We start from the raw sequence: 26,431 nt of genomic DNA on the forward strand, positions 1-26,431 counted from the left end.
ATTTGATATGTATGTGATGACTACTTCCGGATTAATGAATACATGTATCCTGATTATTGAAGCTCAAGCCGGTGACGAGTGATATTTTTCTCATAGTTATCTTCACATGTTGTTTGCTTCAACATTATTTTACCTTGAGCATCTGAGACTTGCTCCTGCGGGGGGACACAGCGAAGGGGCCGTCCAGCACCGACCGTTCCCCCGCCGGTCTGACCGTCACGCGCCCAGCCGGAGTGTGTGGTCTGCGTGTGGGCGACAGGGTTCTGCTGGAGCCAGGTGGAGGTCCGGGTGGAGGGATATCTGCAGCTGTGGGGGGTACCGAGACACAGCGGGGGGGCCCTTCAGACCTGGGTGCTTGAGGCACGGTGGATGGAGGTCGGGGGCCGAATGGGTAGTCGGGGGCCGGGGTGTAGAGCGGTGCCGTGGGGCTGCCGTGCCGGTACTGGTGCCGCTGCTGCCACTCGTACAGCTGCCACACGGTGCCGGGCCCCGGGTTGGACCCCATGTTGGGTCCCGGGTCGGGGGCCAGGCGGAAGTGGCTGAGGCGGTCCTGGGCGTACTTGTACTCTCCGAGCCGGGCGGGCGTGGGGCTCTGGCGGGGGGTCTTTGGCAGCGTCTGGTACGTGTCTGTGGGGGTGAACTTGTGCTGGGTCGGTGGTGTGCGACGAGGGAGGGTGTTCTCTCTGGAGGGGGGGCTGAGGAGAGGAGAAGCAAACACCAGAGGTTATTTTTATGTACCAAATTAACCATCCGGACTAAAACCACCAGACTCAGGGACAGTTTCATCCCACAGGCCATAAGACTGTTAAACACCTGAACTTCTTAAAGAACATCCATAACATTCATCTGTTTGCAACTTATATATATATAAATATTCCAATTACTTGTATATAGGCTATTCTGCACTATTTCTATTATATTCTATTTTATTTTATTTACTTGCACTATTATCTGTTTTATTGTGTTGCACAAACAATAAATGATAAGCTGAATTTTCAAGACATAAGGCGGTGCCCCACCCTTTGTGATCAGCCTTCTGCACTTTGACCCACTGCTCCACCTGCTCCAGAGTGCTCCTCCTGTGCAGTAGCCTGTGAGAGTCAGCCGGTGCCCGCTGGTACGTCCCAGCTGCGATCCCATTGGGCTCCAGGATGGGGCTGGGCGTGGACACCAGGCCGTTCCTGGTGCAAACGCTGGAGGGCAGGGTGGAGGCGGCTCGAGACGGGGCCCGGGATGGCACCCTGGAGACAGGAGCTGAGGCCGAGACGTGGTCCAGCTGTGGGAGGGCGGAGGGCGCGGGGTTGGAGGGGAGGGAGGTGTGCGTGTCCATCTCCAGGGCGGTGCTTCCTATGGGGTGCTCCAGCGTGGTGGAGGCAGGAGAGTACTTGTGGAGGCTGCAGCGCTCCTCTGAGGCCCGGTGGATGGGCTCCAGCAGAACCTCGTGGACCACGGGTCTGTCAGGGTCCTGATGGAGGGTCACGTGGTTCATCTGCTGGACGGCCTGCTGCTGCAACATGTCAAACGTCTCCAGCTTATCAGACGTTCTGTGGAGAGAAGTGGGGAGATAAAAGGCCTGGGTGAATGTTAGCCCATAACAGGACATTTGATACTTTGTTTGGTCTTTATAGGATATGTTGTAGATATATTATATGTTTCTGTCCCTTTAGTAGGTCTAAAGTACTCTACTTTATAATGTATATTTTATAACGCGTATTCTCAGATACTCTAAAACGTCATGTGATCGTTGTTTTGTCTTTGTAGGATATGTGATAGATATAGATATTGTATATGTTTCTGTCCCTTTAGTACAGTGTTTCTCAAACATTTTCATACCAAGGACCACTTAACCAGTAAAAAAACACTCGCGGACCACCTAACTCCACAGATATCCAAATTCACACCGTTTTTCTAGAACAGATTACAAATCGCCTGAAAATGGTACAAACAAGTGGCAAAATGAATGATGAAGGTGTTGCGCTGGGCTATATCATGCAATCGAAAGTGAAACTTAAGCTCGCTCCATTGCGGAGATATTCCCGTGAGAGTGTGGAAAACTTAAATGTATTTATTTATTTCAAATGTGAAGTTTTACCAATATACTCACGGACCACTAGGGGGTGCTCATGGACCACCAGTGGTCCGTGGACCACACTTTGAGAAGCACTGCTTTAGTAGATAGGTCATTTATTAAACATGTATTTGCACATTGTAAAAAGTAGCCAAATTCCAGTCAATAGTAATCATACTGTTATACTTTGTTCAATAGGAAAACATGGAGTGAACAAGTGGTTTAAAAACTCCCAAAGTGAAGCTGTCTCTAGAGAGAATTCTACTTTATTCTGTATATTTTAAAGTGCGTATTCTCAGATACTCTTCTGAATATATGTATTTTCTAATGGGAAAATACATATATTTGCTATATGTTTATTTTTATTCTATTTGTATTTGTATGTATGATGCTGCTGTGACAAAACAATTTCCCAACTTGGGATAAATAAAGTCTATCTATCATATCTATGTTTTTTTAAGACGTGCCGTTTCTGTAACACAATGTCTCAGAAATATGTTGTGAATTTTTCTTCACATTTGTTTGTTAATGGTGTTTTGTATTTGCACATTAACCAAACAGTGTTAGTGAGTCGTTGTGTTGTTTGTTACGTTTTGGCAGGTAATTTGCTCCATACATAACTAAGCCTCAAACCTCTCAAAGTGTTCTTTTACTGGATAAGAACCAATTCTGTTTTATTGGATCCCTTCCCTGATACTCTATGGACGTCTTGTTCCACCATTTCAGAGTTTGAGTCTTTTATCTCCTGTGCTGAACTCAATTTTAACTAAATGACTGTCACATAAAAGGGAAACTTTTAGGCTCATCCCAAACTTTAAGGATCGGGTTCAATTCACCAGACAGATCACTTTAAAGCAGGGCATTGGACAAGTGAAGCCTTGGAACCACAGCTAAAGTTTAAAATCAATAATTAAACCCCCTGTGATAGAAAGCTAGAGAAACAGCCAGGTCTCTGAAATTCAATGACCTACACAATATTTTAGAAAATTAATTCAACAGCGACTGGCTTGCTCCCTTGTCAGAAAAGTGAAGATATTTAGCATACAAGAGCCCTATAATGACTCATTCGATTGTGTTAAATGAGCCATCCTAGGCCCTGTCCTTCAGTTGAAAAATAGCGTGTTGCTTGCAGTGTATGAATCATTTATTAAAAATGTATTTGCACAATGTAAAAAGTAGCCAAACTCTTGAAAAACAAGTGCGAAATCCCAGTCAATAGTAATCATACTGTTGTACTTTGTTCAATAGGAAAGCATGGGGTGAAAAAGTGGTTTAAAAACTCCCAAAGTGAAGCGGTGGGTTTTCCTTTCTGTCATTCATTCACAACGACTGTAGTCTTGTGGGATTTCCCCTCCTAAAAAACTAAAAACTGAGCGGTACGAGACGAGGCTGTCAGAGAATGATGGGACGTATTTTAACTGAGCAGCCTGCCCCATAAACACATAAATAATACATAGAGAGAGCGGCTGCCTGCTCAAAGAAACAGCATTTCACAACATCAGAAGATAATCTTTGAAAGTGAGCAAACATGCTTGCTTACTTGCTACCCCTTTCCCTCAACCTATCCTAAGGGAGTCCATGTACGTTAGTTTAGCTGCTATAGGCTTAGACTGTCGGGGGACACCTTGCTTCTTCCTTCTGTCTGTCTGTACCTGTGTACCCATGTTCCCTTTAAACTGTGGGTTTTCTCCGGAAGTGTTTCCTTGTACGATGTGAGGGTCTAAGGACAGAGGGTCTAAGGACAGAGGGTGTCGTATTGTCATACTGATATTCTGAACAATCTGTGAAGTCCACTGAGACAAATGTATCATTTGTAATATTGGGCTATATAAATAAACATTGATTGATTGACATGTAAAAATAAATTTAAAAAAGTGCTCATGAGCTATCGCTTCAGGACTGATAAGAGATTTGGTTAACGGTAAACAACAGAGTGGCATGTTTTCCCAGATATCATTTATATAGGCAATAGAGATAAACAAATAGCAAGTCTCTCTTTGAAGTATGCATTTATAGGATATACTGTCGCTATATAAAGTATATTAAAGGGGACCTGTTATGCACATTTTCGGGTTCATATTGGTATGTTGTGCCTCTAGTCTACTGTGACATGTTTCCATGCTTTAATGTTCAAAATGGGAGACTCGCTCTGGGGGGAACATTCGGATTTTAGCCTTTGCAGACCATTTACATGCACACAAACTTATATAACACATTACAGGAAAGGGAACACCCCAAAAAACTAAGTAGGGCCCCTTTAAGATACAAAGTATGTGTGTGATTTGTAATTGTTTTTGTTATTTTGTGTATCCATTTGTTTCAGGTAGGCCTGTTGAGTAGTTATTTCAACTATTACCCCAATTAGGGATAGGGCATAAATACATTTTATATCTCAATAAACAATAATTTATATGTATATTTTAAGTAACCTACAGGAATACAAACACTGGCAACAAACACAAGGGGGAGCTCATGGTGCAAGGTGGAGGAACCCATGGTGCAAGGTGGAGGAACCCATGTTTGGAGAGGAGGAACACAAAAATATCTAGAGCTGGAAAACAGTAGTTATTATTGAAGAGTTAAGTGTCAAGTGGCTGAATGTACTCAGAGCCTGAATTTACCGAGGATGTGTGTGAGAGGTGCACAGTGTGTGTGTGTGTGTGTGTGTGTGTGTGTGTGTGTGTGTGTGTGTGTGTGTGTGTGTGTGTGTGTGTGTGTGTGTGTGTGTGTGTGTGTGTGTACCTGATGAGTGTGTTGCTGCTGTTCTGCATCAGCGTGGCCTGGTTCATGGCCCTCAGCCAGGTGTTCATGTCCTCCTGGGTGTCAGCGCTGAAGTAATACGTCCGCATCCCCGTGTGCTCCGCCTGCGAGCCAATCACAGAGCTCTGCATGTAAATGTACGAGCGCATACCAGTGTGGCTAGCCTATAGGGAGAGAGGAGAGGCAGGGTGAGTGTCAGGGTCACAGAAATCAGCTGTGGATAAAGAGACAGGTGAGATGTCATGCTGTCCAACCAGAGAAACAACATCAAGGGCCACATGAGCATCGACCGATACATAGAGGCAATGACGGAAACCACACGATAGAAATACAGAGACAAAAAATGCCAGCCATTTACGACCAACAAAGCCACGACGTTTGCTCAATGAGAGGAAAGATACTCTGGTACGATGGAGAATGTGAGGGTCAGAAAAAGTCAGGCTGTTCACAAACCTGTGTTTCCCGCTGCTATAATAGTTTAGACTCAACACATGTAAAAAAGGTAAAATAAAAGTAAACCTTGTCATGAATGATTGCTCTTTTTTTCAATGGTATGTCATAAAGAAAGATATACAGAAGCATGGTATGAAAAGTAGCTCTGAAGAGACGCAGTGTGAAATGTGACCAGACACCATGACAGGGTAATTGTACTGTGATTTAAGTGCTGAGCTCATGACAGGCATATTCATAAACGTAAGATTGATGTGTCTTGTATGCACATTAAAAAAGGGCTATTAGTGCTACATCTAATACACTGTTGTTGGTGTGGACGTAATGAAAGATTTGCAGAATAATTTAAAGCAGAGCAAACACTGGTGAGGCACACACTAAATAATAGTATAGGTTAAATAATATAGACTGTGAGCCTCTTGAGCAGTGATTCTCAAATGGGGGTACGCGGACCCCTGGGGGTACGTTGGGGTACTGCAGGGAGATTTACAAAATAAAAAAAAGGTTAATTAAAAAAATAATCTTAGTAAAATAAGTAAAATAGAAAACACAATTGTATATAAAACATTCCTAGAACCACCAAGGGGGTCCTCATATAAACATGTCAAATGTGTGTATTGTATTTTATAGTTTTTCACAACAACAACATATTACTTAAATTGAAAAACTCCTTGGAAAAATCTGTTTTATAAAAGTGTTATGTTATTTTTTTTCATGCATAAAGTGAAAATATCCTTAGTTTGTTGTAATGCATACCACGAAGGAGTTAATACATCACACACTGAGGGAACATCACTATATTGTAATTATTTATATAGGCTTTTTCGATCAAAAATGTTCGGGATCGGTCAGGGGGTACTTGGGCTGAGAAAATGTTTCAAAAGGGTACATTACTGAAAAAAGTTTGAGAAGCACTGCTCTAGAGTGTCAATTACACTTTATCTTACTGACTGATTTTAACTGTATACTATCCATTTTTTAAATAAAATGAATTCTATTCGAAACCTTCACTAAAGCCCAGTGTGATCTACTGTAGGTTGGCATCTGTGTTCACTGTATCCCAACATTCATTTAGTTTCTTTATTTGAGGTGGGGGTAGTGTGTGGGAGAGAAACGTTGGGATGTTAGCCTTTGCAGACCATTTACATGCACACAAACCAATATAACACACTACAGGAAAGACAAAGCCCCTAAAAGCACAATAGGGCCTCTCAAGCACACTTTCCTACATCTACAGGTGCATTAAAGCGATTATTCTGTGTGTGTAGGTGGAGAGCGCAGTAATACTAGTTTTACAGCTGGAGGGAAATGAGCGGTGCTTTCTTCTCGAAAATCAACATGCTTCTAGCTGCATTTTAATCTACTGAGCCTGCATCAGTAGGGCCGCCGGTATCTGAGCTTCTGCTACTATGGATTCCTGCCTTTAAGTTCCTGGAGTCCTTGAGAAGCTCACACAGACTCCTTCACTGTTTGATCATTCACACAGACAGAAAATCTTCTTGCGACTGAACTGGTTTTTTAGCTGTGTTAAGAATATCTGAAAATGATGTCACTGATATGATAATTGCCCCGCTATCCTGAGGGATAAGAAACCAACCATCAGACAACAGAAATGTCTTCAAGGAACATTACATCTCCAACAGCTGTGTAATTATTAGTGCCTAAGTGTTTTCTACCCTTGATGAAGATGTCCTTGCTGTGAAAGTGGGGTTATTAGAGACCCTTTTAAAGTGAGTTGCACTCCGCTGAGCACAGATCTTTAATGTCCTACTTTCCCCTTTCCTTCCTTCCTTTCTTTTGGATCTGACGACAAATTAGGGAACCCACTCAACAACAGATGCATGCAAATGAAAAGTAATTAAACGCCAAATCTTCCCTGCCCTAATTCATTCCCTGAATAATGAATGCAGCATGATAAGAGTGTAAGGATGCTGCAGTGGGATCTACATCACAGCAGTAACTCCACTGTGATTTCTCTATTTGGTTTACATTGTGATAAAAGGAGATGTAATTCAGCTTCATGTCTGCATCGCCATGACAACAAAACACTACAGTTCAATGTACACACTGAACAAGTTAATGAATTATGCAAACCAAGACTGTCATTCCCTGCTGTTCTATCTCTGTTTCTATACCCCAGCACACAAACGCTGACATGTACACAAACAAACATAACTTCGCCTCCAGCTCCTCTAGCAGCTTGATAAGTCGCCTGCCCTCTGATAGCCCACCGCCGTCTGGCTGCTGAAACAAGCTCATTTCAGTGGCTGTGCACTAATTAAATGACTTCAACTCTCATTTCCTTACTCACTATGTTTGAATATCTACTTGAGGCTAAACCTAGTGCATACTTAAAGATCTTAGATTTGATTGCAACGTCCTATAGTCCTATCAACTTGTGTACTTGCTCTTGTTGATACTTATGTGGATGAGCATGTATATACATGCACTTAATAACCTAAACTGACATTAGACATTTCCTAACAGAGGTCTTTATTGTTTAAGATTATGCTAATGAGTTGATTGATGTCAACATTTGACATTTAACACTAGAACCGCCAACGGGTCAATTTTACCCGCAGCTGTTTTGATTGTATGTAACTTTTTTTCAATAAAATATTCAAGTCTCCCAGTCTGTCACTTTTCCTGAAAGTGTGTTATGTAGCACCCTCTGTTGTTAAAAATTGTCAATATGAAGTCAGATTGAAAAAAATCGCCCAAAAAAATGCCATTTATACCCATTAGCGCCACCGGGTAATATTTACCTCATAGAAAATGCAGCGTAAACATGACGTGTTGCTATAGCAACACCTTTTGTCTACTGCGGTTCCTTATAGATTGAGAGATAGATAGATAGATAGAGAGATAGAGATAGTTAGTTATAGATAGAGAGAGAGATAGTTATAGATAGAGAGAGAGAGATAGATAGTTATAGATAGTTATAGATAGAGAGATAGTTAGTTATAGATAGAGAGATAGTTAGTTATAGATAGAGAGATAGATAGATAGATAGTTATAGATAGATAGAGAGATAGTTAGTTATAGATAGAGAGATAGATAGATAGATAGTTATAGATAGATAGAGAGATAGTTAGTTATAGATAGAGAGATAGATAGATAGTTATAGATAGATAGATAGATAGATAGATAGTTATAGATAGATAGATCGATCGATAGATAGATAGATAGATAGATAGATAGATAGATAGATAGATAGATAGATAGATAGATAGAGAGAGATAGATAGATAGATAGATAGATAGATAGATAGATAGATAGATAGATAGATAGATAGAGAGAGAGAGAGAGAGAGAGAGAGAGAGAGAGAGAGAGAGAGATAGATAGATAGATAGATAGATAGATAGATAGATAGATAGATAGATAGATAGATAGATAGATAGATAGATAGATAGATAGATAGATAGATAGATAGATAGATAGATAGATAGATAGATAGATAGATAGATAGATAGATAGATAGATAGATAGATAGATTTGTACTAAACAAAACACAAGTCTAACACCAAGCGTTTAAATCAGCACTGGTAGCGATATGTTATACTTCATGCTATCTGCATAAACTATATCCTATGAAAAGCTGAGAGTCCACAGATTCTATTGGTATAAGTTTCATCCCTGTGCGATCAAAACTCACTGTTCTGTATGATCAATAAAAGAACATTGTACCTTGAAAATCAATAGCGGGTCAATTTGACCCGTTGGTGGTTTTAGGTATACAGCGACCTCTGGCGGTTCTAGTGTTAATGCCATTAAAGAGGACACATTATGCTAATGTTGAGGTTCATATGTATGTAGTGTCTCTACTGTGACATGTTTCAATGCTTTAATGTTCAGAAAGCTCTTTAACTCGTCATACTTCCTGTGCTGCTGCACCTCTTTTCACCCTCTGTCTGAAACCAGAGCCCAGTCTGCTCTGATTGTTTCGCTGGTCACAGATTAGCCTATCACGTATAATGTGTTGGAGCACTAGCCAATAGAAGCTAGAGTGTAACATAGTGATGTCATTATGTTACTGAAGTAAGAAAGGAGTCAATTGGAAGCGTTAAAAACAGGAAAACCTATATAACACACTTCAGGAAAGGGACACCCCCAACAGCCTTATAGTTCCTCTTTAAATGACTGCAATTCCACAAAGATTGTTAACATTATTTTCCCTGACGAGCAAATTAATTGTACATGAAATGTACTGGCTGAGCAGAAACGTGGATCATGATGAACTTGCACTGTTGTTTTCAATCACAATCCAGGGCTATGCTCGTTTGCAGTCAACCAAACACTAGAGCAGCTGACCACACTGTCAGAACAAACAGTACATTGTGACTGCTGTGAAAGCAATACTCAAACAGTAAAATGTTATATAACTTAATTAAAGCTGGAATGTGGGACCTTCACATATGAATCAGTGCAAGCCCTTTCCAAATGAGTTCACACAATGCAGTGTTGTGGTATCGAGTGTCTGTGGTGACTTTCCCACGGTGTGGCACCAGAAGTGATGCGTTATTATGTCACTACACAAACATTAAGGTGGCAGGAAGGGGGAGGGGCTTTAAATCTTATGTACAAACAAAAATGCTGTTAAAACTACTGTAAGCTACTACTGTAAGCTTTACAAGTCATTTGTATAACTTTTAGTCCCCCTGGCATGTTGTTATTGTAGAGTCAAGTTGTTATATACACAAATAGTTGTAACCTTATTGTATATTGTCTCAAAGTTGGTTAACAAACAATAGAAGGGGTGGGGGACCATAGGGAAGGAGCACCAGCTAGGAAAACGGCTTAATCCTATACCTTACATAATATTCAAACTAAACTTCAAATACTGTCACACTGCCAACAAACGAGTGCTCTCCATCTGTTGGCATACAGTAAGTGTCTCTGCTGTCTAAGCACTTGATCAGTATTTGAATTAGTGACCCTTTACCCCTGAAAGCTTTCAAACCAGTTAAAAACAGCAGGATTGTTGTTTGGTTCAAATGAAATTCTCCAGACTCTTTGACCACAACACGGTCCAGAGGAAAACACCAGCTGTGGACCAATCACAGTCCGCCTGTCACGGTCAGGGAGTGACGATGTTCTAACATGACAGGAAACAGGCAGGGAAACTTGTTAGCTAACACTCATCTTAAAAGCCAATGGTAGAGGTCTCCAAAAACACCCCAAACATCGTGATGAAAGGAATGACAGCATCCCCAGGAAGCAGCTGTCACAACAGACCTGCTCGCTCACATCAACACTGACAGAGATCTTAAATCTGCGATGGGACGGCTTCATGATGAGAGACAGAGACTGCTGGGACTGTCAGATGTTGAGGCATGTGCTGTGAACACACACATTCACACACTCCTTTAGACACTTATATAATGTGGTATGTTTTATATAGAGTCCTATGTTTATGTTTTAGTGTTACACTGTATTCTAATTTATACCGTATTTTTGCATTGTGAATTCTATAGACACTCTATAAATATGTATCTTTCTACTGTTGATATGTAAAGAAAATGTGGGGTTATTCGAATTTTATTATATTTTCAACTCATGTCTATGGGAGAGAAATAGGGCCACGTGATCATATTTTATTCAGAACAAAAGTAATTATTCTGAAAAAAAGTCAAAATTCTGAAAACAAGTCAAATTCTGAAAACAAGTCAATATTCTGAAAAAAGTAAATGTTATGAAAAAAAAGTCAAAATTCTGAAAAAAGTCATTGTTATGAAAAAAAGTAAATGTTATGAAATAAGTCAAACTTCTGAAAAAAGTCAAACCCTGAAAAATAGTCAATATTCTGAAAAAAATGGTCAATATTCTGAAAAAAAGTCAAATTCTGAAAAAGAAAAGTCAGAATTCTGACATGAGTCAACATCTTGAAAAGAAGACAGGGTTCTGAAAAAAGTCAGAATTCATAAAAAAAAGCCTAAGAACTAAAAAGAAAAGAACACCTATTTATTTATTTAATTATGAATTTTGAATGTCCATGTTTGTACTAGTGTTTTCCTTCTTCAAATGTTTTTTAAATATTTTGAGATTTGGTTGAGCAGGGTATACTTGTACTTTTACTAGTCCTTTAATTAGAGATGTGTCTGTTGTTTGTGTTTGTTTTTACTGTCAGGGTGGATCCCTTGTCTTTTTCTCTGCAAACAGAATCTACCTACGGGTACAAATAAATAACCTGAACCTTTGTGCAGATCTCAAAAAAGTTTCTGTGATCATCAAAATGGATTAGATCATTATCCAAATCACAGTAAACGTAATATTTGGTAAAGAAAATAATATGTGAAAATATCCTCATTAAGTTTTGTGGAGCTGCAGAGAAGCTTACAAACGGTATTCCTTGTTTGGTAAAAGAATCACACTATTAGCTAATTTTTCAATGATAATGTGAATAATGTTCCAAAAAGGATCATCCCCTCTACTATTGCAAATCATATCGCAGTTGCAATGTCAGTTAAAGTAATTGGATATTGGTTATTATTCCCAAATCCTGCAGCCATACCAAAATCGACTAAATATTCCACTCAATTCACACCCACACGACCTCCGCCACAACATACACACATTTAAAAGCCCTGTCGATTCCATCCTGTCCCCAGCATTGATTTGTCCCTATTTGAGTTACATCCTAACACACAGACACATACAATAGTAACCTGATCCTACACACAACAGCAGCGGTTTGAAATAACACTCTCTTTATCAGGAATGCTGAGTGGGTCATTCAGCTCTGAGTGCATGACCCATACTCCCACACACTGAATTCATACTCAGCCAAGCCGCTTTCTCTTAGTGTGTGTGTGGGAGTATTAAGAGTGTTCCACATTATTAGTGTTGCCGACTATATTGTTCAACGATGCTTTGTGTGAAAATATTAAATGAAAACTCCCTCTCGCTCTGCCCTCTATTTCACCGCAACCAGCTCACTTCCTTCCTCTCCACCTATCGCTTCCTCTCTTAATTCTCCCTTTATTCTTCAGCCCTTAATCACTTCCCTTTCTGTGCTGCTTTTTTCTATAAACTGAAAAATATCACTCCCTCATTGCTCTTAGAAGGGCTTACAAAAGTGTTGGCTCTTTGCCCGCGGACAGCCCCAGACAAACACTCACATACACTCTTTGTCAGGGCGCTATTTAAAGAGTCATTGTGCTCATTGAGATAAGCCTCGGCAGCCTGAGCGCCACAAAGCTCCTGATAAGGTAACCTTCTCTAAACTGTAGAAATGTAAAGAGAAACACATCCAAATGGAGGCAGCAACCGCATGTGGGTGTCTGGTAGGGCTGCTCAATTAATCGTATTTTAATCGCAATTACGATTTTGGCTTGCAACGATTATGAAAACAACATAATCGAAATAAAACAATTATTATTATTTTTAAAAAATACATATATTATCTATTTTTTTTTTTTTTTCAATTGAATTATATTTAAAGTTCAGGGTAATCAACTGTTAAAAACATACTACACTTTATTTTCAATAAATGGATGTTTTCAAAGTAAATGGATAATCGTTTTTAATAATCGTGATCAATTATTCACCCAAATAATCGAGATTATGATTTTTGCCATAATCGAGCAGCCCTAGTGTCTGGGTTTTAAATCATGAAAAACACTCAGAGTTTGAATCCTGTTAGGGAAAAGTATAACAGCTTTATCTACTTCAAAGTTCCCTTAAGCTGCAGCGACTTTGGAAAAGTCAATGTCAGTTGAAGATCTACTACAGTACATTATTGTGTCACTATTCATCACTGGGAGAGAAGAGTGACTTCAAAATAGCAACGTTTGCCCCCACACTGTCAGAAAACTGCATGCTGGTACGGTGGATGTGATGGAGGAGGCAGTGAGAGCACAAAGATGAACGATAAGCCCCACACAAGAAAAGCCAAAAGATTCATATTGCGATGATGGGGTGGTGAGAGAATGAGGGGAGAAAGACACTGGGGGGATTAAGACAAAACACTCAAAGAAAACACAACCAGCCAAAAGGACATGTTGCTCTCAAAAAACATGCATCAAAAACCAACAGAGGAATATACACAGCCGCTGTATATTCTGTCGTGTTTGGACCCAAAAAAGCCACACCACCAACAACAGGGATATTAACGAGGGAGGGCACGAGAGAGAGGGGAGAATACCTATTTATGGGATGGCTGTCACTGGGCGACGCGACACACTCACAAGGAGAGAGGGACGTCCCAGTCGGAGCAGCCAACCAATGGGAACAAGAAGAGGACTCAGTGAATAAGGGGAGGAGGAGGGGGGGAGGTCGTTGAAGCTTAAAGGTCAATTTGGTAGTCGATGTGTGCAGCGTTCACACACCGTCATAAAAGACCCACTCCATCACTGTTTGGGGTCCTGCTGATGTGGGTTACAGACCTGGGTTACCAGCATTCATTTGAGGAGTCTGTTTGATGACTTGGTGGCGTTTATGATGTTACCACTCAAGTAGAATGGGTTACTCTCCTGTGGTGGAAATGTTGGCTTTGGTTCAGCTCCATTTCAGTTTATTTGAGACATTAAGGATTGAATCAACACCAGGATGTTAAATTGCCCTCTCTGATTGGTAGTTGTATGCCTGTTGTTACCGCTAAAAGCACCCAACATTACCTATAGTTAGTTTGGTGTTGTCAAAAGGTGTAATTTCCCTTTGTACTGACCACACGCTGGAGTAAACTTCTACATCACTGCTGCACTGTGAGAAGTCAAACCAGTGGAGGTCAGACAAAACAAAAACATTTACGCTGCTCTTATAACAGTAAGGGAAGAATAACATTGAGATACATTCCAATCTGCAACAGCCATCATTTGCAGTTTCCAGGCCATGAATATTGCTCAATGCATATTGTTCATTTTTGCTATTTTTATCATTTGAGTTCTGTTAATAGGAAATGTTGATTTACGTTAATTCTTCCTCTTCATTCCCTGTCACTGCCTTAAGGCTTAAGATGTCTCAAAACCTCATATTGTAGAAAATATAATGATGCTAATTGAGAACTAATTTGTCACCTTTGTGACATAGCTTCTTTTTTTCAAAGTTGCTCATGTGAAAGACAAGCAATTTCACCATTTAATGAACTGTGAAAATCATAATTTCCTTCTTCCAATCGTGGAGAAACTGTGAACAATATTTTTGACTTATACCAGGAAGTATACAAAGTCTACAATCCAGGTTATAATATTCTTCCTACTGCCCACTGGGATTGTTGCATACACCAGTTTGGTTGCCTACTATTGGTTTTACTTCAGCCATAAGTCAAGAGTAGATATCCGGATTCAGTACACAACTTTAATATGGTACAAATGAGGGTAGAAATCCTCTTATGAGATCCACCAGGATAATCTCCTTGTCTTGGGGTTCACAACAAAACTACCTGATGTTGAGAGAGATCGAAGACATCTGGAAAATGCAGCTTCTCTCCAGTGTAATTCTTTCTCTGCTAAGACCTTGCAATTTGCTTGAACTTTAGGACGTACCTAGATAGGTCTCACTTGCTGCTTTATCTGACTCTAAGGCCAATCTAATCCACTATCAGCTTAAACCTGCAAGACAGTGTCATGGTGCCATCTATACTGTGTATATATATATATATATATATATATATATATATAAACATATTTGTTTTTGAGTAGCTCCCAATAAGTGCAATAACAGCGTGCTTGGTTTAACTGGTTCGCCCTGATTCCTCCTTTAGGTTCCTCACTTCCTCCTGGATAATGGTGAACCTGCCCCGTTTTTGAAGCCTTCGCCCTGCTTAAAACGCATCGAGCCAAGGCCTTCCCTTCCAGAGCAGTGAATACCGTTGATGTCGCACGGCTTCAGAGAGCTCGCTGCCTTGTTTATGGCTGAATTTGCGCCCTACTTCCGGCCTGATCTTGTACTAACTCCAGCTTGGCACACATATTGACTCTTGAAGTCTCTGAATGTTGCCACAGCTCTACAATTTACCACCTTACGTTATTCTTCCCACGATGATAAAAGGGATTTCTAGCAGAGTAATGGTTTGGGTTCATATCTGATTATGTCTGTTTGATTTCTGTCTCTAAGTGCATTGAAAGACACCTACCTTGTCCTCTCTACAGTGAGTATATTGAGTACGATGTTTACATATTGTAATACTCAAACACTAGGTCAACATACTTATCCAAAGACCTTTAAGCAGAGGGTTGTGGATCTGTGTGTTGCTCAAGGACAGCTCATAAAACATGGCCGATGCTGCTGTAAAACCTGACCTTTTAGACAAAGGGCTTTTCTTTAACAACAAGGCAAACATGCTCTTCATTTAATATACAATATTTAGAGTCACTGATGACAAATGACTTTGTCTGTTGGACCTATAAAACCATGTGCATATTTACATACACATTGAATCTGTGAGTAAAGAGGAAGCCTGTTTGTGATGTAAACACACCTCTTAATTTCCCACATGTCGGGAAGGACTCAAACAGACTTGAGCCTCGGGCCACGGAGAAGCTTCATTCCAGACGAGCTTTCCGTCTCAATGAAGCCACTGACAGACATTTGGCGGTAATAGACTTCAACACAACAGGTGCTGAGTGCTGCTCAAAGCTGAGGGGCGGCTGGTAGGCAGCGTTATGTCGGAAGAGATTTATCTATTCCTTTAACGAGCATTCAAAAATCATTAGAGATGTTTTCCTAATTTTAGGCAGGGCTGTAAAAGCAATGATATCAAATCTATTTTATAGCAATTGTACATGCTTGTTTACGGCTTACAACCTCAATTACATGCAGTCATAGCTGTGAGACACTTTTCTAATAGGCTTCAAAAACATGTGTTCAATGCTTTATATATACAGTCTATGGTTCAATGGCACACCATCAAATATTTGTTCAAAAAAAGGGAATAGCTGCGTGTCAATAAACCTGCTGGTCCACACACAGTGAATCAACAGGTGTTATGGTAGCATTAAGTTGTAAGGGGTTTTCTATTGGATGGTAACATCTAATATTACTAATAATAGTCCACATCAAGAGTGCTTTAAATAGCACTAGTGATACAGTTTTAGCATATGTGCCAAGAGTGGAACAAAAACATAGTATTTAAAATGTTTCTAAAGTCTTTTGAAGTTGGACTTAATTGATGCTTCATGTTCCACAATGTAAACAGTACAATACGACTTTGAAGTGTGCAGCTAGCCTCGCATGCTTTGCATTGTTTCCACGTGTAGAAGAATCCTGTTAGTGTTTCGATCACTTTGGATACACATGTCGTGGGTGAAATAAGCTTTTACAGCAACTGTCTTATTGTGAGTTCAAAAGAAACAGTTCTAATTTTATTTTTTCGTTTTAAGATTACAGGGTTCATTGGTCGAATGAGTTCTCCTGACGTAATGAAAATCAATCTTCGTTGCATTTCTTCTACATAGGGAATCGTTCCTTGACTGTTTTTGTTTTACACCCACAAGCGGAAACATAGGTGGCTACACACACTGCAAACGGAAAAACAACAACGCCAGAGAAAGAGATTTAAAGATGTTAGTCACCGCGAACAACTCTGTAGGAAAAAGATTGGCGTACCTTGAAGGCATACTTGCGGCTGATGTGGTCCTCAGCTCCCACGGGGGAAATGACATAGCTGGGCAGAGGAATACTGCCGAGCACCGACTCCTCTCTGCTGTCTGGAGAGAGAGAGGGGGGGGGGGGGGGGGGGGAGAGAGAGAGGGAGGGAGGGAGTAACGGGGGAGAAAGAGGGAGAAGATATTCAGGGTGAGGAAGGTGAGAAAAGGAGCGAGAGAGATATGGAGGAAAGGAAAGAGCAAGAGATTAAATATCAGTCATCACCCACTAATTTCATCGCTGCCTGCCACCAGTATCATAACACTCTCATAAACACACTCGCATGCCGTCATTCAAACCGTCGTGTTGTGCCAAAACAGTGAATGACCACAAGTGTTAAAACAGGTCTGCTCCAACTGGCCGCCGGCCGCCATTCCTCTGCTCCATCCGATTCACATGCTGAGATCATTGTCAACACACACACACACACATACTTGTCCTTCTGTATTTGTAAGGACCCTCATTGATACAATGCAGTCCTCAACCTTTCACCTTAACCTTTCCCTCAAGAAAAGACTGCTAAAAATGTCCTGACCTTCCAAAACATCCTTACTTTAATGGCCTTAAACTCAAAAAGGACCTTACAAACACACACACGACTGCCACCAGAAAATGTCATATGGTAATTATTTCACACGTATATGAATAAATATCTGCTTTTATTTGTTTTCTGAACATCTTGACAGGACGCTAGAATGCGATGTGTGTGTACACAATGCTTAGCAGGTCGTAAAAAATGTAGTAAGAGTATGACAATATGTGTGTGTGTGTGTGTGTGTGTGTGTGTGTGTGTGTGTGTGTGTGTGTGTGTGTGTGTGTGTGTGTGTGTGTGTGTGTGTGTGTGTGTGTTTGGCTGAGAGGTGATAAGGCAGCTCTGTGGATTAAAGGGGCAATTGTTTAAAAATAATTCAAGGACCTTTGGAGGAGACATTCCCTAAATGGTGGTTGAGAGGTTGAGGTCTTTTTATCTGCTCTGCCCAGACTGTCTCACACGCACACACACGCACACAAACACACACACAAAGATACACACAAACATACATTCAGCAGACCACACTGTGCTGTGACAAGTGAAGTTAGATAACAAACAGCACATGAATGCGTCACTTTTTGTCCCCTGTTCAAGTTGTTTTCTTATAGAAGTTGAGTGTGAAGATAGAGGTTTCTGTATACTGTACTGTGCTGTAAAATAGTGTTTTACAAATGATGTTCAAAGTCCCACAAGACAGACAGCCCTACTTAAAAAGTGTTGACCAATGACATTTTGTTCAGAGCTTCAACAGAAACCTTCATTATTAGTGATTCATCTGCACATTAAATGTAGTGTTTTGTCTGTATAACGGCCCGTCCACACTACAGCTTCGACAGCTTCAAAAACGGTTTCCAACGCGTCTGCCCATTCACTTTGAATGGGGTGACGTCACTTTTCGCCGAACTGCATTGTGGGAAGCAGAGCGGAGCTTTCCTGGCGTTTCAGGCTGCAAAAGTTGAGCAATGTTCAACTTTTGAAGCTTCTGAAGCTTTCGGTGGAAGCGTCAGCCAATCAAATCATATGCCAGTACAAGCTCAAGCCAATCAAACCGCTGCTTGTGTGTCAGGGGCGGGAGATTCATGTGATTGGTTGTTGGTCGAGCTTCAGACACGCCCAGCTCCATGCTTTTTTTGAAGCTGTAGTGTGGACAGGCCGTTATAATGAAACTACCCATATTAGTATCCAAATTCTTGTTTTACAGTCCTAAATCCAGATAAAACTGTCATAAAAACTTGGGAAGAGGATTATTTATTTACATTTGAGAGGCTTAAATCCAATCATTTGTGCCTTTATAACTTGAATAATAAGTAAAACTATAACATTGAAATGGTTGCCAACTCATTTTCTGTCCATCGATCCCATCAATTTAATTTGTAACTGTATACATCAAGTTAAATGTTTTTTCTGCCACACATCCTGAATTGAATTATTATTAATATTTATCTTTGTCCATATTTATTTGTCTTTAAGAAAAGTATTTCTCGGTTTTAAAATGTCACCACACGCTACTACAAATCCCACATTTCACTAAAAAATCAATCAAGGACGTGACCTCTACAGCCCTGACAGGAGCGTTGGCTGTTTGTGTAAAAAGAAGCGTTTATGTAGAGAGCCGAAACCTTTGAACTGAGAGAGAAGGGAACGACACAGGATTGATTTGATCCTCCGAGGCATGAATAAGGAGGAGCGCCTCCTGGTTCTGTTAAGAGACTTTAGAGGAAACAGAAAGGCGTGGAGCAACAGATAAAGACTGCTGTCGATGGAGTGTGTGATGGAGAGTGTGTCCGTTTCTCTGCATGTGTTTGAGCTGCAGCACACTGAGAGATCAGATTAAAGCCGGCACAGATTCAGTCTCTGGCGCTTTTGTCAGCAGCAGTTCACTTCAAATCCAGTACCATCAAAATGCAATTCAAACGTTTGAACTTTGTCCAAACGCTTTTTTGTTGAAAGCTGTCCGATTTCCAATACAGACATGTACTGTATATCTTGTTCTTCAAAGACTGGTCTGTACTTTCACATTTTTCCATTTAAACCAAGAAAGATGAGAACATATATAAATATATCTATGTCTTGTTTTTTTTAAATAGCAAATGTTCGATAAAATAACCTTTTAAAAGAAGATATTTTTCTAAGACACTACATTTGTTTAACTAAGTCTTAAATAGATAATATGACACCAGTGAGACACCGGCAGAATACAATATAACCGTGGTTTTATTCAGACTGATCGGTGTTAATTTAAAGAGGACTTTCTTTTGCAAATTTTCATTTTTTTTATATTTGTATTTAGTGTCTCTACTGTGTGTGTCTCCTTGCTTTAATGTTCAAAAAGCGCTTTATTTTTCTCATACTGCAGCACCTCTTTTCACCCTCTGTCTGAAACCAGAGCCCAGTCCGCTCTGATTGGTTAGCTGGCCGGCTCTGTTGTGATTGGTCAACCGCTTAGAGATGTCCTGCCCCTTATCCTATCACGTACAATGTGTTGGAGCGCTAGCCAATAGAAACCTGAGTGTTACATTTCAAGTTGATTTTTGCTATTTCATCCTTTCCTATGATCTTTGAAGAGTGTAACAAAAACACAAGGAGGCAGGGTGTTGGAACAAACTGATACTTCAACCATTTTCTCCAAGGTCCAAGCGACATTACACCGAAAAACCTCCTTAAAAATATTTACCTTTGTAATAGAACAGACAGAAATCAGCCAAGACGAACCACTTCCTCTTCCAGAGACGCATCCCAGAGCTGTCCTGCAGCGAGAGGAAAGGGAATAAAGAGTGTGAGTGATTAATGAATGAATAATGAGATAAAGTGGACGAGATAACAAGAAAGAGTAGACAGACATCTTAAATACAGAGAGGGGTTTAATGAGAAGGGAGAGTTAGAGACAGAGAAGAGTAGTGAGGGACAGAGGACACATAAGGAGTAATGAAAGGAAAAGTGAGGTGGATATGAGCGAGGTAAAGAGGGGGATCATTTGTCCTCGTTGTGCAGCTCGCTGGGTCTGACACGGCTACTTTACTGCCTGCTTTGTCTTTCATGTTGCCTCGCCCGGCTGAAAATGCTTCTGTTTGAAGAGGAGGGCAGATCCAGAAGGGAGGACATCTACACATGCTTCTGTCTGTCTGTCTGTCTGTCTGTCTGTCTGTCTGTCTGTCTGTCTGTCTGTCTGTCTGTCTGTCTGTCTGTCTGTCTGTCTGTCTGTCAGTCTGTCAGTGTGTGTGTGTGTGTGTCTGTGTGTGTGTGTCTGTGATAACAGGCTTTATGCAAGAAGAGATACAAGAGAAAATGTGCTTCTTTATTTGTCCGTACACATAATTTCTTCTTATTTTGTTAGTACCCATTGATTTATGGGATTCACTTAAGTTTTGTTATGTTTGATCTAATTTTAGCTGAGGACAAAATGTAGTTTTGGATAAGAGCACTCTTACCAAGATGAGAAAAACACATTATGGTTTCGCAGTCCACAAATTGTTCATCCAACGCAAGAAAAAATAAATATATATAAAAGTTTTCAATTTGAATAATGTACAAAACTGCATCAATACCATATATTTTAATTTGAATTATTATGTGTTTTAATGTAATAAAAATGATTGGATTATAACATTGGTGGGCTACAGAATACTAATAGTTTATTGATCCTATTTAGTGCAATAAAAAGTGGGTCTTATATAAACCAAACTTTACCTTCTGTATAACTTCCAGAGTGTTTTGTATTCTCCTGTAACATTAGTACTGCGCTTACTACGAGTTTAGGGGGCGTTAACTATCTAAAAATAAACAACCAGCCACATGTCTCAAACTGATCATTAAAGAGGCTCATGTTGAGGTCCATATCAGTATGTAGTGTCTCTACTGTGACATGTCTCCATGCTTTAATGTTCAAAAAGCTCTTTATTTTTCTCATACTGACTGTGAACCCCCTCTGGAGGGAAAACTGGGATTTTAGCCTTTGCAGACCATTTACATGCATACAAAACGACTGTATATAACACACTACAGGCAAGGAAAAACCCCCTTTAAGAGAAAAAGTTGCTACCTGAGGGCCAATGTTTGTACATGCTTGTGACGAAGGTAACTTCGTCACTGTGGACGGATGGCTTCGGGCCTTGCATGTGTGCACATTTGTATACAATTTATACTATTGATTGATGTAGTGTTTATTGTATTTTATTTTGAAATGTGTTCCCTTTTCCCCATGTCTGTTGCCGTTGATTGTGTGCACCTGGTGCCCTGTGTTGTCTCCTCCCCCCTCACCTGTGTCCTGTTGGGTTGATTGGGTTGGGCATTTAGGCTCTGGGGTTTTGCTGTTTGGGAGTGTTTTTGAGATCTTTGTGGCTGCAGGATGTGTGCAAGGAGAACAGCAAGATTGAGGCTGTGAACTTTGTGCCCCGGATTTTAATAAATGCCCACGTCGGGTTATATTTTTGGACGTTCTGTCTCTGCCTCCTTACTTGGTCTGGGCCGCTCAACGGTCAGCTTTACAATGCTAATACATGTAAATATTTATGTGGATGTGTTCCTGACAGCATGTAAAAGTGTTTTTTAATTAAAGTGTAATTGCGCTGTGTGTGTGTGTGTGTGTGTGTGTGTGTGTGTGTGTGTGTGTGTGTGTGTGTGTGTGTGTGTGTGTGTGTGTGGTCATTAAAGTATAATGTCTTCACAGTGACATCACTCACTGTGTGTCTTGTACTGAAGCCAAGTGTTTTCCAGTGGGACGATGCCAACGACAGATATCTTAAGCAACTCAAAATAGTGTGCAGTAATAGCCTGTCTGTGATCAACAGCAGGTGCTCTGTACTGCCAACGCAAAATACATAAATCAAGTCAATATTAAAGTAGGCCAGTGGAGGAAGATTTAAGGAGCTGGAACTCATCCATATAGTGTTTTAAAGAGACACAGGCAACTCAACACCAAATGAACTCATAAACCGCAACTGTATGGTCAATTAACCATTTGAGTCATTGTTCACTGGTTCTTTCAAATGTGAATATGTATCTGTTTTATGTCACTGTAAACTAAAGGTATTGGGCAGAAAACAACATTTAAAGATGTTACCCAGGGCTTTCGGAAGACGAGACAGGGATTTGTCCTCTGTCTTTTGTAATTAAAAAATGCTATAATCAATTTATTTATTTATTTGTAGATATAAAAACGGTTGTGCAATATCACTGTTGTTTGTGTGTATGAAAGAATGTTTGTGTGTGTGTGTGTGTGTGTGTGTGTGTGTGTGTGTGTGTGTGTGTGTGTGTGTGTGTGTGTGTGTGTGTGTGTGTGTGTGTGTGTGTGTGTGTGTGTCCTGACCTGTTTGTAGAGCCATCCTCGGACCACCACGGGGACGTTGGGATTTCTTTTGATGGCCTGCTCTCTCTTCCCAAAGCTGTGCACCCTGCCACTGGACCGGGAGCCCTGAGACACAAAAACAGGTAGAGAGGCTTTCATAAGATGTGAGAAAAAAAAAAGCTGCTATCATCGCACAATTTCATCTAATAATAATGTTGCTTCTTATCAATCAGCTCTGTGTGTGTTTCCTGCCAGCGTGTTAATTATTCAGCTAACTAAACATTACATTGAACACATCTAATTGCTAAGTGGCATAGTTGTGTGGCTCGTTACCATTCGTTTTTTCAGAGCTTGGTTGATTAACAATTGAACAAGAACATTTATTCTCTGTAGCAGAACGATCATTAAATAATACTGGGACCAAAAAATAAGACTAAAGACATTCGTTTGTCTTTTCAGGATTTTTTTGTAAAGAAATGACATACACATGAGGAGGTACAGGTAGGTAAAGGTTATCAATATATAAATGTTGAAAAAGTCAGATTAATTTAAGAGGATGTGTGGATAATTAGCGCTGAAGTAACTTACATTTGGGAACAGTCCGTCTGAGCCTCATTCAGTCGGACTAACCCCTCACTTCTCTCTCCTACCTTTTTTCTGCCCCAGTTACATAATTATAGCCATTATTTGAGTACAGCCAATTTTCCACTGCACGCAATGGTTGCCTTGACGTTTGCCAGACATTGACAAAGTCTGGTCATCAGGTAGGAGGTTAGAAGAGGTGGACTTGTGACTCACAGTTCAATGGGTTGAGTGCCAGACAGCCAGACACCTGCCCGAGAGTCTGGGCAGTTTACCTGAACGACTACAATCAAAAAGAGTGAGGCGATAACTCAAAATGATTTCAGAGTACCGAGCAGCGACCAGTTATGAAGGTCTTAGTGTGTTCGTTGAAAGCTCGGCATTGGAGAGGCAACTTGTTCTGGATGAATAAAGTCAAGAGTTGAGACGGAAAAAGGGGAAACAGTTTGTCCTCAAAAATAGCGAGTAAATGCTGTGTCCTTTAGATTCAGCTCATCTAAAAGGAGATATTTTGTCACTGCAAAATTAAAGCTTATGGTGTTTTAAATCTGTATATTCAAGGTTGTTATCCAATGGCAGGACTAGTTCTAGAAGAAATATATAAAGTACATTAAAAGGAAAAAGCATTTTTATGTTCATATCTGTATTTTCTGCCTCTACTGTGACATGTTTACATGCTCAAAAATCCCTTAATTATTCTCATACTGCCTGTGCTGCAGCACCTCTTTTCACCCTCTGTCTGAAACCAGACTTGGGGATTTTAGCCTTTGACGACCATTTACATGCACACAAACCTACATGACACACTACAGGACCGGGGAAACTCCAAATAGCATAATAAGGCTGAGAGAATACCACTTAACATTCATAATAACTATAGTACAGTTACTTCTTTGGACTATGGTAGAGTTTATTACAAACATAAGTTTAGGTTTAAAGGTGTCTGCACAACACATACTGTACTGTAGTTGTCAAGATATTGATCCACCGCTTAAAAGTAATTGTACCATAGTCTCATAATGAGCTGAACTATTGTTACTAGGGATGTAACGATACCAACAACTCACGGTACGACAATATCGCTATTTTTTTTACTTGAATTGTTTTTTCTTTATTAAATAATAAATCTGACTTGTACAGCATTTTAGTAGGATAGTAGTATTTTAAAGTGTCAACTATATAATAATCAGACCCTGCAATAGAATAAATCAAGTTTTACTTTAGTTTTTCAAGTAACTCAACTCTAACTCACTCACTCGGCATCCTCAAGGTTATCTTTGAGGAATATGAGCATGTCCACATTTCCAGGTAGAAGCTGGGATGTTTGGGCGTTTACAAAATCCCCTGCTGTGGAAAAAACTCTCTTGCTTGGTACTGATGTTGCTGGGACAGAGAGATATGCTTTGGCCACCACTTCAAAAACAATACAGTTGTTGCCAAGAAGGTGAGGCTTATTGACAGGGCGAGATATGAATATACTGTTGGTACTTGTCAATGTCTCTTGGTATGTACATGTAGCCCTGTAAATACGATGTGTTATCTGTTGTTTTATGTTCATGTTGTAACCTACTTGCTGCCATGTTGGAGAGGTCTCCCTTGAAAAAGAGATCGATGATCTCAATGGGACCATCTGGTTGAATAAAGGTTTATAAAAAATAAAAAATAAAAATCGCGGTAGATTTTGTCAGTCTCACAACGGTATTTATTTACCGCGATATTCGATATATCGTTACATCCCTAATTGTTACAATTACTTTTAAGGGGTTTTGCATATTTGGTATATACCGTTTTTTTTTAAAAACACCTATCTTGTGCCGAGCAAACATTGAGTGAGAGCCGGGCTGGATTAGAGTACTTGGTTGGCTCCGAGCAAAAATGCAAATCAGGCCCCAGTTTTCCAAGTCTGTGAATTGTGTAAAACTTGTGGATGTGTAAAGCACATTTCGATTTAATGAATTCACCACATTAGCGAAATATAAACTGAAATAATGATGCCATATAAAAGAAAAATAAGGATTTGACTCATGCTTATGGACTTGGAAACACACAGCAATAACAGAAGGCTCAGCAGAAAAAAAATGTTCTTCCCAATCCGCATGAATAATAGTGAGAGATAAATATGTTAGATAACCTGCCCAACTGAGGGGTTTAAACAGTGTGAAGCGTTTACTGTTCCAGCACATTGAGCTATAATTCTGCCATTTAAATAAATGTACAACATGTGAGGCACCGACATCAAATCATCTTTCTGTACGCACATTAAAGAAATGACATTCCTGTGCATTATTATTGTGTTTGTGTGTACAGTCAGGAAACACACTTAGAAAACCGTGCACATATTCATGAAAACTCATTACACCATCCTCTATCCTGAAACCTCGGAAGAAAGACCACACACACACACACACACACACACACACACACACACACACACACACACACACACACACACACACACACACACACACACACACCACACACACACACACACACACACACACACACACACACACACACACACACACACACACACACACACACACACACACACACACACACACACACACACACACACACACACACACACACACACACACACACACACACACACACACACACACACACACACACACACACACACACACACACACACACACACACAATAATTTGAGTGTGTGTATGGACTGGCAGCAGCACTGGGAGTCATGCACAGCTGGGAGACAGAAAACCCACTCACTAATTAGAGGGTTGGCCAAGCATGATGAAAAGACGCAGAGGCTCCCATACTGTCACATTGTAGTCCCTTATGTGTACATATACACTATTTCAATGCATGTTTACTGTGTTTGTCTCAGCCTCTGTGTGTGGGTGTGTGTGGGTGTGTGTGTGTGTCTGCGAATATGTGTGTGTGCGATGCGGTGGTCTATTTTTAGGCTGAAGGTAATTTTGTGGAAAAGGCTGTGGTCCCTGCTGTAGCACTCTGTCTTGTAAGTGAGAGACTCGGGGTGCAGAGCAGCTATTTGTTACATTAATGAAACAAGATTTGACAACCTAAAAGCCTGCAGAGACCAGTCTGAGACCTCCAGGCTGCCGGTTCAAATCCCCAGCCAGACAACAATTACCTACGAGGCTGAGGTAATTAAAGACGGGACTTCCTCTCACTTAAAAAATC

General features: G+C 40.4%; 1 protein-coding gene across 9 annotated transcripts in view; it reads right to left on the reverse strand.

Moving 5' to 3' along the window:
- The window catches only part of LOC117557461 (pleckstrin homology domain-containing family A member 7-like), a 166,548-nt gene that overhangs the window by 27,017 nt on the left and 113,100 nt on the right, over positions 1 to 26,431 (reverse strand). For 8 of the 9 annotated variants that reach the window (XM_034233298.1, XM_034233299.1, XM_034233297.1 and 5 more), the window contains 6 exons: positions 22,699 to 22,803; positions 20,068 to 20,140; positions 16,823 to 16,923; positions 4,811 to 4,992; positions 1,020 to 1,544; positions 134 to 695 (listed from right to left, as the gene is read on the reverse strand). In XM_034233298.1, the coding sequence (XP_034089189.1) occupies positions 134 to 695; positions 1,020 to 1,544; positions 4,811 to 4,992; positions 16,823 to 16,923; positions 20,068 to 20,140; positions 22,699 to 22,803 (1,548 nt within the window). The remainder of the gene's footprint in view (positions 1 to 133; positions 696 to 1,019; positions 1,545 to 4,810; positions 4,993 to 16,822; positions 16,924 to 20,067; positions 20,141 to 22,698; positions 22,804 to 26,431) is intronic. The other variant, XM_034233300.1, reaches the window with a different exon arrangement.

Source organism: Gymnodraco acuticeps, unplaced genomic scaffold (assembly GCF_902827175.1).
Source record: "Gymnodraco acuticeps unplaced genomic scaffold, fGymAcu1.1, whole genome shotgun sequence".
Classification (NCBI taxonomy): domain Eukaryota; kingdom Metazoa; phylum Chordata; class Actinopteri; order Perciformes; family Bathydraconidae; genus Gymnodraco; species Gymnodraco acuticeps.